Source organism: Sinocyclocheilus rhinocerous, unplaced genomic scaffold, assembly GCF_001515625.1.
Source record: "Sinocyclocheilus rhinocerous isolate Xijiao unplaced genomic scaffold, SAMN03320098_v1.1 scaffold30, whole genome shotgun sequence".
Taxonomy (NCBI): Eukaryota; Metazoa; Chordata; class Actinopteri; order Cypriniformes; family Cyprinidae; genus Sinocyclocheilus; species Sinocyclocheilus rhinocerous.
The window spans coordinates 2,706,505-2,719,477 of NW_015657838.1; the positions used below are offsets into that span (position 1 = coordinate 2,706,505).

Sequence of the window (12,973 nt, forward strand, 5' to 3'; positions counted from 1 at the left end):
ACCTTCCAGTATCTCTGCAAGTGCATGAGACATAGTACAGCTGGCCTCCAAAAGTATGTATACATACACGAGTTTGCATAAAGCTTTTGTTAATTACGAATAAAAAAAATAAAATAAAAATCAGAGCGGAAAAACAACGTTTTGGAAACGGTTTATGGATGGGTTTGTTTTGCGCGCTCCCTAGCGGTGAGATAGCGCTAGTGACGTGGTCGGATGTTTACGATCTCCATGGTAACCAATTACCCTAATCGCTGACGAATAAAACACAAACTGTTACCAGCAGATATGAGCGTCTCTGTGACACAAACATTTCACAAGAAAAATGAGGGCAATAGGGGATTCAGACAACAGAGGACTTATGATTATTTGTATGGTGAGTTACGAATACGCTATACTGTACAGTTGCAAATCATTGTTTAACCTATTTGACCATAGCCCACGGGTATTATAAGAAAGTATATTGTGTCATTTATGATTTAAAAAGGCTATTGTATTAAACTGTGGATGATGGTGCTGTTTTTAGACCCAGCCTACACATTGTCAGCTGATGAGGAACACGCCAGGGAAAACTTCCGAGCTCATGCCTCAGTGGATCGAGTGGTAAGATGAGATAATAAACAACACTAAACAGCTACAAACACTAACGTTAGCACAGCACAGCTCATCGCGTGCTAATAATGTTTCAGATGTTGCAGATTTATGTAGCTATTGCGAGTCCTTGACCTGCAGTCACCAGCATTGTGCTGCTACTTCACTTGAGACCGGAAAACACAAAGACACAAGTGTAGTTTTCCACTGCGAACTTAAGTTCAAGCTTGTTGAACTCAAGACTGTCTTGTGACTGGGCATAGAGAAAATATATCATCTGGCCAAAAGAGGATCTGCAGTGTATGACACATATAACGTTACATATTTGGATATAAACGTTTATTTAACTATGAAAACTTTCCTTAAAGTGTCTTTCCAAGAAAATTGAAAGTAGCCTATGCTTTTTTTGAAAGTAAACTGGAGAAACATTTTGTTCTGTGCTTCTAACATTATAAGTGCACCAAAAGAGTAGACAGTTGTGTTTTGTCTCTAACAGCGGAAGGTCCCAGAGTTTAACTCCATGTTTAGTAATCTGACACATCACCCCCGTTGACCCTGTGCCTGCGTTCATTGATCGCCGTTGGCAGGGCTATGTGGAGCAGAAGAGACAGGCCCTGCAGCGACTGACAGGGTAAGAGTCACCACGTCCCCGCTCTGTACACAATCTTCTTCTTCTTCTTCTTCTTCTTTTTGTTCAATGGCCGTTCACTCCTTAGGAGTATTACCGCCACCTACTGTATATCTTGCGCACATGAGTGATGAATCTGTACTGAAGGAAAAAAAATAAATAAATAAATAAATAAATAAATAAAATATTTGTGTAATGCCCCACCCACCCCAGAGGATCAGAGCCCAAGCTTCAGCTGGCGCTGCGTGTTCAGCTCCTCCAGCTTCCACACTGTGCTCCTCAACCTCCGAGATGGGCAGAAGCATCATGATCCTCATCCTCAAACACTAAATCCTGTGGTCTAATCCTGTGAGCTCTAAAAATTTTAAAACCACCTTAAACATCTGACTATCACTCAAACCCTTTCCCAGAAGGTCCACGACACTCACTGGTCTGTTCCTTACATTGCTAAAAAGACTGTTATGCTGATCTTCATATTTACGACATTTAAAGAGCACATGCTCTACTGTTTCAAAAACACCACATTCATCACACATACCATTTTCATGCTTCCCCATTAATGCAAGTGTTGAATTTAGTCCTGTGTGACCCATCCTTAATCTAGAAATCATTACTTCTTCCTTTCGGTGTCTTCCACTCTGTACACAATCCAAAGACAATAAACATTATATTAGATGGGTGAATCTCACAAAAAAAAAAAACATGTCCAGGACACTTTTCACACTAAAATTAAAAGAAAAAAGAAGAAATGATTTGCATGAAGAAAATAAAGTCTATTTTTATCACCGCCATTTTTGCATTGTGACATTTTGCAGTTTATAAGCACATTTCCTTCACATATTATCCACCAAGTGATTGAGCTCTTTTATTTCTTTGATTTATTTCTTCGTTATTGTTTGTGGATTCTTGTTGGGATATTTTAACGTGTTCTCTTGTTCTCTGTCTCTTATTCTCTGCACCAAGGCTAAACAAAAATACAGTAAACACAGTAATATTGTGAAATATTATTACAATAAAAATAAGTGTTTTGTATATATATTTTAAAATGTGATATATTCCTGTGCAAAGCTGAATTTTCAGCATCATTACTCCAGTCTTCAGTGTCACATGATCCTTCAGAAATCATTCTAATATGCTGATTTACTGCTCAAGGATCTTCTTATTTTGATCAATGTTCAAAACGGCTCTGCTGCTTAATATTTTTGCGGATACCATGGCAATTTCTTTTTTTCAGGATTGTTTGATGAATAGAAAATTCAAAAGAACAGTATTTATTTTAGATAGAAATATTTTGTAGCATTATAAATGTCTTTACTGTAATTTTAGATCATTTTAATGAACCATTGCTGAATATATAAATAAAATAAATGCATTTCTTCAAAAAAAAAGTACTGACTTTTTTTAATGATAGTGTATGCTGTATTTTCGTATGAATCAATAATATTTTATATTCTTGTGTCTGTGTAAGGGTTGTGTCTCAGATACATAGACCCAACCACGCAGATGTGACAGGAGTAGACCGCTGGAAGTTTTTTAAACGGTAGGACATACATAAAAATGAGTGCGAATTCATTAGCTAAAAGTTTTAGAATGAAAAAAAAAAAAAAACGGTTAAAGTGTACAAATTAGAATAACATTTTTCTCTTTCACTTTCCTTCACCTTTTTTCTCTCAGTCCTCTTATTCCTTTCACTCAACAGATTCCTCCTGATGTTGTATTTGCTTTGTCACAGTAAGTCAAGTGGTGCTTGTTATTTTTATTGTTCTATTCAATATCTATGATTTATCAAATACTGAACCTTCTTACAATTTTTTTTTTTTTGCATCTGTCTCTGCACTATGTTTTTCTCAGATCTGACCTTCTTTCTGCTTCGTATGGAGATGAAAAACGTTCCCCCACTCCGTTCCAGCGGAGCGTGGGAGTTCAGACTGATTATCGGGAGAGTGAGACACAGACAGACCCCTTTTCTCCAGACTATGCGGTTCGTCCTGGGACAGCCCCCACTGAGCTGCTCACACTGGCCACTCTCACATGGGGTAAACAGCGCAAAATACAATAATAATGTATTATAATTGTGTCTCATCAGTGCCTTATCCAGTCAGCTCCTGTACAGTTTGACAATGTTGCACAAACTTCGCATGTTTGAAGCGTTTGTGTTCACACAGATGTTTTGGAACTAACAGTGCTTGTTTTCAGGCCGCGGGCTGCCTGCAGTATGAGAGCAGCTCATGATCCAGTGTTTTCAGTCTTTCAAACATGAAGCATTGCAAACACACGACACACACCAAATCTTCACAAATTTCGGAAGAATCACCTATATATGTTTTCAACAAAAAAGAAGCTTTGAGGTCTCTCAGCGGTTTTCCTTCTTTTTGTCTTTAGTTTGTCAAATTATAAATAATATGAAACATTGACAAAATAACCTTTAGCATATATAGATATTTCAAACAGACCAAAAATGTTGATGATGCACTTTACCACAATTACATACACAAAGAAAAGACAACTGTGCTTACAGTGTTTTATTCAATTTGTTTGTGAGGCATGATAAAAAAGCCATCATTCCTATAAATCACTTATTCAAATCTTGAACTAAATGAAGCGTAGCATGCATTAAGAGCTGTCTGGACATTTGTGTTTAAACCATAATACAGTACATGTTTTAAGTCGGATTATCCTGATTTATGAAATAATAAGCATGTAAAAACTGACATAATTTTATCGATCGTTTTCCTGTTTCTCACAGCAATGCGGAAGCTGCTGGCAAAACGGAGGAATGTGGAGGGAAAGCTGGAGAGACGTGATATTATAAAAGATTACTCAGATTATGGGTTTCAGACATACGCACCTCTGTCTCAGTTTGGCCAGACCTCGGACCGAAATTCCAACCGCAACATGGTCAAGAGTCACTTTCTCAGCACGTATGAAGGTCTGTTTCTGTTTGCAGAAGTTGTTTTCCTTATGACTATTCAGGATACAGTAAAGTTTGTTGTTGATGATTTTTTGTAAATTTTTATTTTTGAAATATTTACTAATATGCAAATAACATTTTATTCTAATATCTTTCTTTCTTTCTTTCTGAAAATGTTATCCATTAAAATCCCTTACCCTATTCTACTTCTTTTGAAACTAAATCATGGTCTTTCCTGAAAAAAAAAAAACATAAACTTTTTAAACTTTTAAACATAAAAAAAGCCTTTAACAGAAAAAAAAAACTGGTTAATTTATTTTAATTGTTATTGTTTTTCATTGTATTATATTTTAAATATTCTAATGCTTGAAAATAATATTTAACTTTTTTTTTTCCTCTTCCAAATCAAATCATTCTGCTTATTAAGGAGAGTTGTGCCTCGTTTTTTTCTAAGCAATTACAATGTTTTCTAAAACCAATTATTTTTCTAATACCAGTGATATCTCTGTGTTTCTCAGGTCTGTTAGAACTGGAGGCAGGTCTTTCTTACTGAAAGTGAATATCTGTACCTTTCAAGGAAATAATACACTTTAAATGTACTGAATTGTAACTTCATAATTACAAATTAGTAATTACAAATATATTTTTAAATACACGCCATGCAAGTTTCAGTAGAAATGACAAAAAAAATATGTTTTAGCTTACGATAAATTCTTGTTGGTACATATGTTTTAAAGACAATAGAAGTTGTTATGAAATTACATATAAAGTCAAAAACTAATTGCAGTAAATATAAATTTAAACTAATACATTTTCAGTTAATTGCAATTAACTTGCAATTTCTTAAACATCTACTGAAAGTGAATATCTGTACCTTTCAAGGAAATAATACACTTTAAATGTACTGAATTGTAACTTCATAATTACAAATGAGTAATTACAAATATATTTTTAAATACATGCCATGCAAGTTTCAGTAGAAATGACCAAAAAAAAATGTTTTAGCTTACGATAAATTCTTGTTGGTACATTAGTCAGTACATTTTAAGCATGTTTTAAAGACAATAGAAGTTGTTATGAAATTACATATAAAGTCAAAAACTAATTGCAGTAAATAAATTTAAACTAATACATTTTCAGTTAATTGCAATTAACTTGCAATTTCTTAAACATTCTTTTAAATTATATTATTTCTGTAATAATTACTCTTTTATAAAGTGCATTCTTTTTCACAACAGTAAGACTGTCCTAAAAGAACCACTGCTCTCAAGTGATCTGAGGATACTATATGATACACACGTGTATGAACATTGACTTTCGCTGAATCATTTATTTTGGAATTCTTTTTGTATGACACATCTATCATTCTGAGATATCAATGTTGTGTCCATGACAGGGAGATGAGGAAAGGGAACTGGCCATTATCTTTCTGCAGAAAGTGCTCAGAGGAAGATCCGCGCAGAATCAGGTAAGGCTCAGTGGGCGGAGCGTGGTTTTCTAACCGATGGCTCGTGTAGTCGCCGATGTGAATGGATTATGATGTCTGATGGTTGGCAGATGTTCGACGGAAAAGAGAAACGGTTGGAACTGATCCAAGAACTGCGCACCACCCACGCACTGCAGAAGGAGGAACAGGACAAGAAGGAGGCGGAAAAACAGGTCACACTCGCCCTGCAGAGACAGAGAGACATCCAGTCTGAAAGAGTAAGACCGGAGACATACAGTAAATGTTTAAGAAAGGAAAATACACACCTGCTGTACCATGTGAACTTTGACTGATAAAACTGCATACTTATCTCAGAACAATCAAAATAATTTTTTTTAGGCTTTCACAACATCAGCTCTGCTTTAGCATGTACCACTGATCTTTTCATTGCTTCTCAGCATGGGTCACATCACGAAGAGTCAGATTTTCCTGTTTTGAAATGAAACGGTTCAATGTATTATGAAAACATTTTCATATTTTTCCCTGTAATTTTCAGAACTCAAAACCTTCCCCTAGTGAAAAATAATGAAAATAATGTAAGCTATTTTTAACAAAGTCATTGATCACTACAGTCTGATCTTAACAGTTTGTGGGGCATATTTTGGTTTTAAAGGAACTGTTCACACAAAAAATGAAAATCTGCTGAAAAGGTACTCACCCTCAGGCCATCAGTAGATGAGTTTGTTTCTTCGTTCAAACAGATTTAGGGAAATTTAGCATTTCATCACTTCTGCAGTGAATGGGTGCCGTCAGAATGAGAGTCCAAACATCTGATGAAAACATCACAATAATCCACAATTAATGTCTTATGAGGTGAAAACCTGTCTGTAAAAAAACAACCATTAAGGCATTTTAACTGTAAACAGTCACTGTAGCCAAAATACGAGTCGCTAATCCATAAGTCAAATTTTCTAGTGAACAAAAGTTCATCCCCACACCAAAATCCATCCACATTTTAGAAGTTTTTTTTTTCTTACTGTTTTCACTTGTAAACGATGCTTGTTCTGTCCATATTTCTCTCCTGATTCAGATAAGACACCTTTTTCACTCGAGAAAGCAATATTATGGACAGAGGACTCAAATTTTAGCCGGAAGCAATGATTTGAAGTTTTGATTCTTTTAAAAATTTGTTTCTTACAAACACACAGGTTTTCACCTCATAAGACATTAATTGTGGATTACTTGTGGATTATTGTGATGTTTTTATCAGCTGTTTGGACTCTCATTCTGACGGCACCCATTCACTGCAGAGGATCCATTGGTGAGCAAGTGATGTAATTTAAAATTTTTCAATTTTGGGTAAACTATTTATTTAATTATTTGATAACTTGTATAAAAAAAAAAAAGTGCAGCATAGCGTTTCACTTAAAAGGAAGGAACAATGCTTACATTGATGTCTTAAAGCAGGGCTCACCTATCTCGGAGTACCGGTGTCCTGCAGAATTTAGCTCCAACTTGCCTCAACACACCTGCTTGGATAATTCAGGTGTGTATGATTAGGGTTGGAGCTAAACTCTGCAGGACACCGGCCCTCCAGGACCGAGTTTGGTGACCCCTGTCTTAAACGAAGAGACTTTAAATGAAAAAATGTAAAAACAAAAATCTATTTAACATTTAAAAAAAACATTAAAAACAATACAGGACAAAAAAAAATACTAATAAAAAATATGGTATGAGCCTGGTTAAAAACTGTGACTGTTTGTGGTCTAAATAAAAATTAATGATTGCTATCGGGATGTGAAGAGACTTTCAACCAGCATAACAAAAAATGTTTCTGAAGACAATCACCTATTGCACCTTTAAATGAAAAAATGTAAAAAAAAAAATCTATTTAACATTTAAAAAAAACATTAAAAACAATACAGGACAAAAAAAAATACTAATAAAAAATATGGTATGAGCCTGGTTAAAAACTGTGACTGTTTGTGGTCTAAATAAAAATAAAAAAAATCACTGAACAAAACAATGTAAGAATGAACTATAATGAGCTATAATATCTCATGTATTAAACTGATTAAATTCTTTTTATTCCTTTCCCCACTGTCTTTCTCTCAGGTGTCTCAGATTGAGTCCTATATATCTGGCCTGTCTGGAGGAGTGATAGTGGACATGCTGGACTTTCTATCTAAAGAGTTGCTCCGGCTGCAGGAGGAAAGGCGAATCCATGCCTTCACCCTACTGGCTGAGAGAAACCGTCGTATTCGTGAGGCTGAGGAGAGTGGAAGGCGGCAGATCGAGGAAAGGAGACGCAGAGAGGAGGATGAGATATTTAAACAGGTCACTAGAACATCCATTCAAAAATAAATATGCTCTTGTCTCTACCTAACAAAATCATACACTACCATTCAAAAGTTTGATGATTTTTATTTATAAAATTAATGATTTTATGCAGCAGTGAATGTGTTAAATTGACCAAAAGTGACAGTAAAGACATTTATCATGTTACAAAACACTTCTATTTTAAATAAATGCTGTTCTTTTTCATTTTTGTTCATCAAAGAATCATGAAAAATGTGTCGGTTTCCACAAAAATATTAGGCAGCACAACTGTTTTCAACGTTGATAATAATAAGAAATGTTTCACGAGCAGCAAATCATCATATTAAAATGATTTCTGAAGGATCATGTGACACTGAAGACTGGAGTAATGATGCTGAAAATTCAGCTTTGTCATATCGGGAATAAATTACATTTTAAAATATATTCGGACAGAAACAGTTATTTTAAATTGTAATAATATTTCACAATATTACTGTTTTTACTGTATTTTTGATCAAATAGATGCAGCTTTGGTTATCACAAGAGACTTCTTTCAAATTCTTTAAAAAAGTAAAAAATGACCTTCTGAACGTTAGTGTAAATAAATGGTTTATTTTCTTTGGTAAAGCACATTGCCATAGAATTCTACAATAATGTCACGAGGCAATCAAAACTCAGCTTATATTTGTTTAAATGTGTGCCCTAATCAAATTGTGCAAGAATTCATTTTGTACTGCAACCAGCATCTTTGCAATCTTCCTTTTCTATCTGAGATCTCTTGTCTGTATTTCATTTGGCATCAGGTGGTCAAGGTGCATCAAGACACAGTAGACATGTACCTGGAGGATGTCATCCTGGGCTCCATTAATCAGACAGCTGATGCTCAGGCCAGAGAGGAGATTCACCGCAAGGCTGAGGAGCTGAACAACATCACCTATGCCATGGAGGAGATGTACGTTCCTGGTCTCGAATGCTGGGACATTCAATTAAACCAGTTTGAAGATCTCACAACTAGATTGTTTATTGTTGACGATTAACCACAAACTCTTAAAATCATGCTAGACTTATCAGCAAGGCCAACATTTTTTTGAATTATCAAAATAAAACACTTAACTTAATGTTCCGGAAGAAGAGGGATAAAATATATAAATGCACCGTTGGATTTCAACATGTAGAAAAGATTCTATCAACCCTGTACTGACATTCAAAGGCTGTAAGATATGTTTGTCACTGACAGTTGTGTACGTCAGAGGTTTTATTAGATTCAAGATTATTGTTTAGCTGCCAAGGATGTCTGAATCACACGAGAATAGCCCCAAACTGTGTTAATTTGAATGCTTTCTGTAATTATAACCCTGAACTCTCAATACATTCATAATGCTCTTTATTTAGTAAAGACAGGCCATATAAAATAAAGACTTTGATGAAATAGTAAAGTCCCATATAATAATGCATGTAAGATGACTCACTTCCACTTTTAGAAGGTCTTGAAAATAAAATACACAAAGCCATGCTTAGATTTGTCTACAGGACGACTTCCACCCATTGTGCGCTGCCTGTTTAAAAACTTTGCAACATTTGAACCGATTTATCCTGCAAGGCAAAATGCAGAAAAACACAGCTACTGTACATCCTAAGAAATATAACATATGTTTGAAATCTGTCTATATATTCATTCCCTCAATAAATATTAAATTACGGATGTCAGATGCGACAGCACAACCGTAGGAAATCACTAGAATCCTATACTGTGTATTTGCAGGCATATAACTAAACTAATGAGGTAGTATTTCCTAGTTACAATGATCATTGTTATGTGTCCTTCAGCGAGGCTGCCAGCATTGGCTGTTTTAGAGCATTTCCTTTGTCACAAACAGAATCAATCTGCTCTAATCGGCCTGTGTTGTGTCTTTCTCGGTCTGTGTATACGTGCAGGAGGAACAGTCAGCAGTCTGAAGCGATTGTGGCAGAACTCGTCTACAGATTCCTCATTCCTGAGGAGCAGAAGATTACTGTCAGAGAAAGAGGTGGGTTATTCAATAATGGCAGATAATCAGTAAAATACCAAGCTATTGCAGGCCAAGCCAAGTTAATCCCTAATGTTATTATCTACTTATATTTAAAAGAAGTACAATGTTGTTTTTCTGTGGAACACAAATGGATTTAAGGAGCATAATGTAGCATGTTGCTCTTCTAGAGATGGAGATGCTTACTTAACTCATGTTATATATTCCAAGCTTATTAAGAGAGGAGAAATTTAAAATGGTGTCATTTCTACACCACTACTGTCATCAAACAGAGCAACAGTTTGGAGAAATCAACCTACAAATTAAGTAAATATTCATTTGAATTTATACTTACAATGATTGATAAGTTGTATTAATTAAAATCTATATTAGTATTATTCATTTTACATATTAATATTAAATAAAATATTAATTATTAAATAACAAATGTAAAAGTTATATGTTTAAAATGGGAAATTATAATGTAAATATAAGATTATTTAATTCATTTAAAAAGTAAAACATTGGAGGGTTAGTAGAAATGGGCCAGCAGAAAAAAACATTACATTAATCTTGGCTTTAAGTCTGTAAATTGTAGTATTACGTGTAGTATTTCATCTTTGAGTGAAATGAGGATATAAGTAGATGAAAACATTGTGCGTTTTTTTCCATTACCGAGGCATATAAGAGTGTCATAAAAGCTTTCTGAGGTTACAGATCACACAAACATAGAGAACAAAGTTCATTCAGGAATGAACAGTTTCTTAGACTAGTTCCGAACAGCACTTCAGTTTATATATATATATAGTGACATTCATGCAAACATCTTTCTGCTTTCTCTTGTGCACTGCAAGAGTGTCTTAAAATATTTGAAAAGCCTCATGCAGAACTTTTCATGCTATAAATTGTCACATTACCAGTAGGGCCTATTTGTTAAGCTTGATCTGTGAGTTTGACGTGTACAGTGTGTGTATGTATCACAGTGGGAGTCATGTGACCTGTGTTATATATTGAATGAATTATCCTCACTATTTCCCATGATCTGTTTTTAATTCCCCATATCTCCATTATTTGCTGTGTAATAAAGACCCTGTTCATACAAATGCAGTATGTGCACACACAACTCTCTGTCTCAGCTCTACAGCTTGCTCAGGTGACTTTGACTGCATGACTTTACACAGGGAATGAAAGAAGAAGTTATCCTGCATACAACAAAATTTAAATGAATGATTTGTTGGCATAAAGAGATATCTTACCAAAAATGTACATTCGCTCACTGTCATGCCCTACAATGCTGTATGATGTTATTTCTTCTGTGGAACATAAAAGTAGAACAAAGTTACACAAAGCTTTCCATACATTAAAAGTAGATTATGATCCGTGACTGTCAACCTTCATAAGAACAAGAAGCAACAAGAAGTTCTAAATAATTGAGGCTCATTGTTCAAAAATTAATTTGATGAATGGTGCAGATGAAAGCAGTGACAGTTATCAGAGTCTCCCACTAAGATCCTGGCAGGAATGAGTCATTCAATTAGACTTTTAATAATATTGTGTCTTTGTGTGACATTTCTCTGTTCAGCAGGACAGATAATGGCCAGCATCAGATAACAAAATGAAAATGTGTCAAAACTGTCATAACACCCACTCTGCCGTGAGCCTGACTTTTACTTGAAAGCACATAACATAGGTATTTACTAGATTTCATCAGCATTAAACATGATTTAACAGTGGTTCTCACCTGGTTTTGATTTAGAACCCATTGGACATCAAGTGGCGACCCAACACAGTACACAAATGGTTTATTGTACAAAAGCAAACAAAATGTCCTCAATATCAAACACTGAAATTAATTAATTTTGATTAATGTATTTCTTTAATAGTATTTATAAACAATTAATATAATTTATGCAACCAGTAATTCTTCACGCAAAATACTTTTTGGAATAAACAATATCTTTGTTCCAAGTAAACCCAAATGTAATGTAGTCATATTTTCTTAAACGTTTGTTCATGGTTTGAAGATGAGGGCATGTTACACAACCTGTCCATGTTGGCATCTGTCAGATTTGGCTGCTTTTACCAAGTGAAAGATGAATTTGTGCTAAAACACAATGTCTGTTACATTTAACCCTATTTCTGTACCCATTCTTTTTCTGACATAAAAGTATTGTAAATTGTAATGTAAATTGCCCCAAACATGGTGGCACATAAACACCTGCTCAACTCAAGGTGGCACTATCATAAGTATCTTTATGTTTTTACCAGTAATGTAACTTCTGAAGTGCCCCCAAGTCTCCATCCATGCATATCAATTTCCGTAAGAATTTATTAAATTTCTGCGTTTAGAAGTGTTTTTACTCTGTCAGAACAGACATGCGGCCCAATATTGGCCCACCAATTGAAAACCACTTTAAAAATTTACTCTTCGTTCCTCTCTTTTAGTTCGCCAGAGCCAGAGAAGGCATCTGCAAGCAGTTCGTTCAATCATCAGAAGCAGCCCTGGATCTTCTGCGGTCTCCCAGCCCCCATCTCCCTCAGACAGAGCCTCCTCAGCAGTCCTGAATGACAGACTCAGCCAAGTAGAGGAGGCTGTTCCCAGAACTGTGACCCCAAGAGCATTGTTGGCTTATAAACACTAGGCTATACTGCTGTAGCAGTAGTTGCATACTTTTCTATAAACAAATTGCATAATACTCCATTCATTTTGTCCCACCTGTGATTGGTTGTTCTTTCTTTTATTTCCCTTCCCTCTCGACTTTCAGACGGTCTGCTCTTTTGATCAGGAAATTAGGAAAACAAGCACGGCATTGGCGTCTATAGCGAGGAGGGCAATATCTGAGTTAGTTTGGGCTCAAAACATAAAAGCTGCAAAGAGTTTAATTGGCAAAAAACCCGAATGTCTAATGAATGTCAAACGTCAAACTAACTTTACCGCCGTAATTTACTCACCCTTATGTCATTCCAAAACTCTTTAAGGTTCTTCTGTGGAACATAAATGAAGGTATTTTGAGAAATTTTTTTTCTCTCCATACAATGGAAGTAAGCTAATGTTTGGCTCCCAGCATTCTTCAAAATATCTGTGTGTGTGTGTG

The 12,973-nt window shown here is 35.2% G+C and overlaps 1 protein-coding gene across 1 annotated transcript; it reads left to right on the top strand.

The window, feature by feature from the left end:
* Window positions 1-285: 285 nt before the first annotated feature.
* cfap91 (cilia and flagella associated protein 91) lies at window positions 286-12,520 on the top strand. The gene is given in 15 exon segments (XM_016529656.1): window positions 286-373; window positions 524-600; window positions 1,085-1,137; window positions 1,139-1,219; window positions 2,685-2,756; window positions 2,891-2,947; window positions 3,068-3,252; window positions 3,963-4,145; window positions 4,646-4,666; window positions 5,519-5,595; window positions 5,685-5,831; window positions 7,669-7,890; window positions 8,676-8,824; window positions 9,808-9,899; window positions 12,324-12,520. Coding segments are annotated over 15 exon segments (1,701 nt in total).
* Window positions 12,521-12,973: the final 453 nt, after the last annotated feature.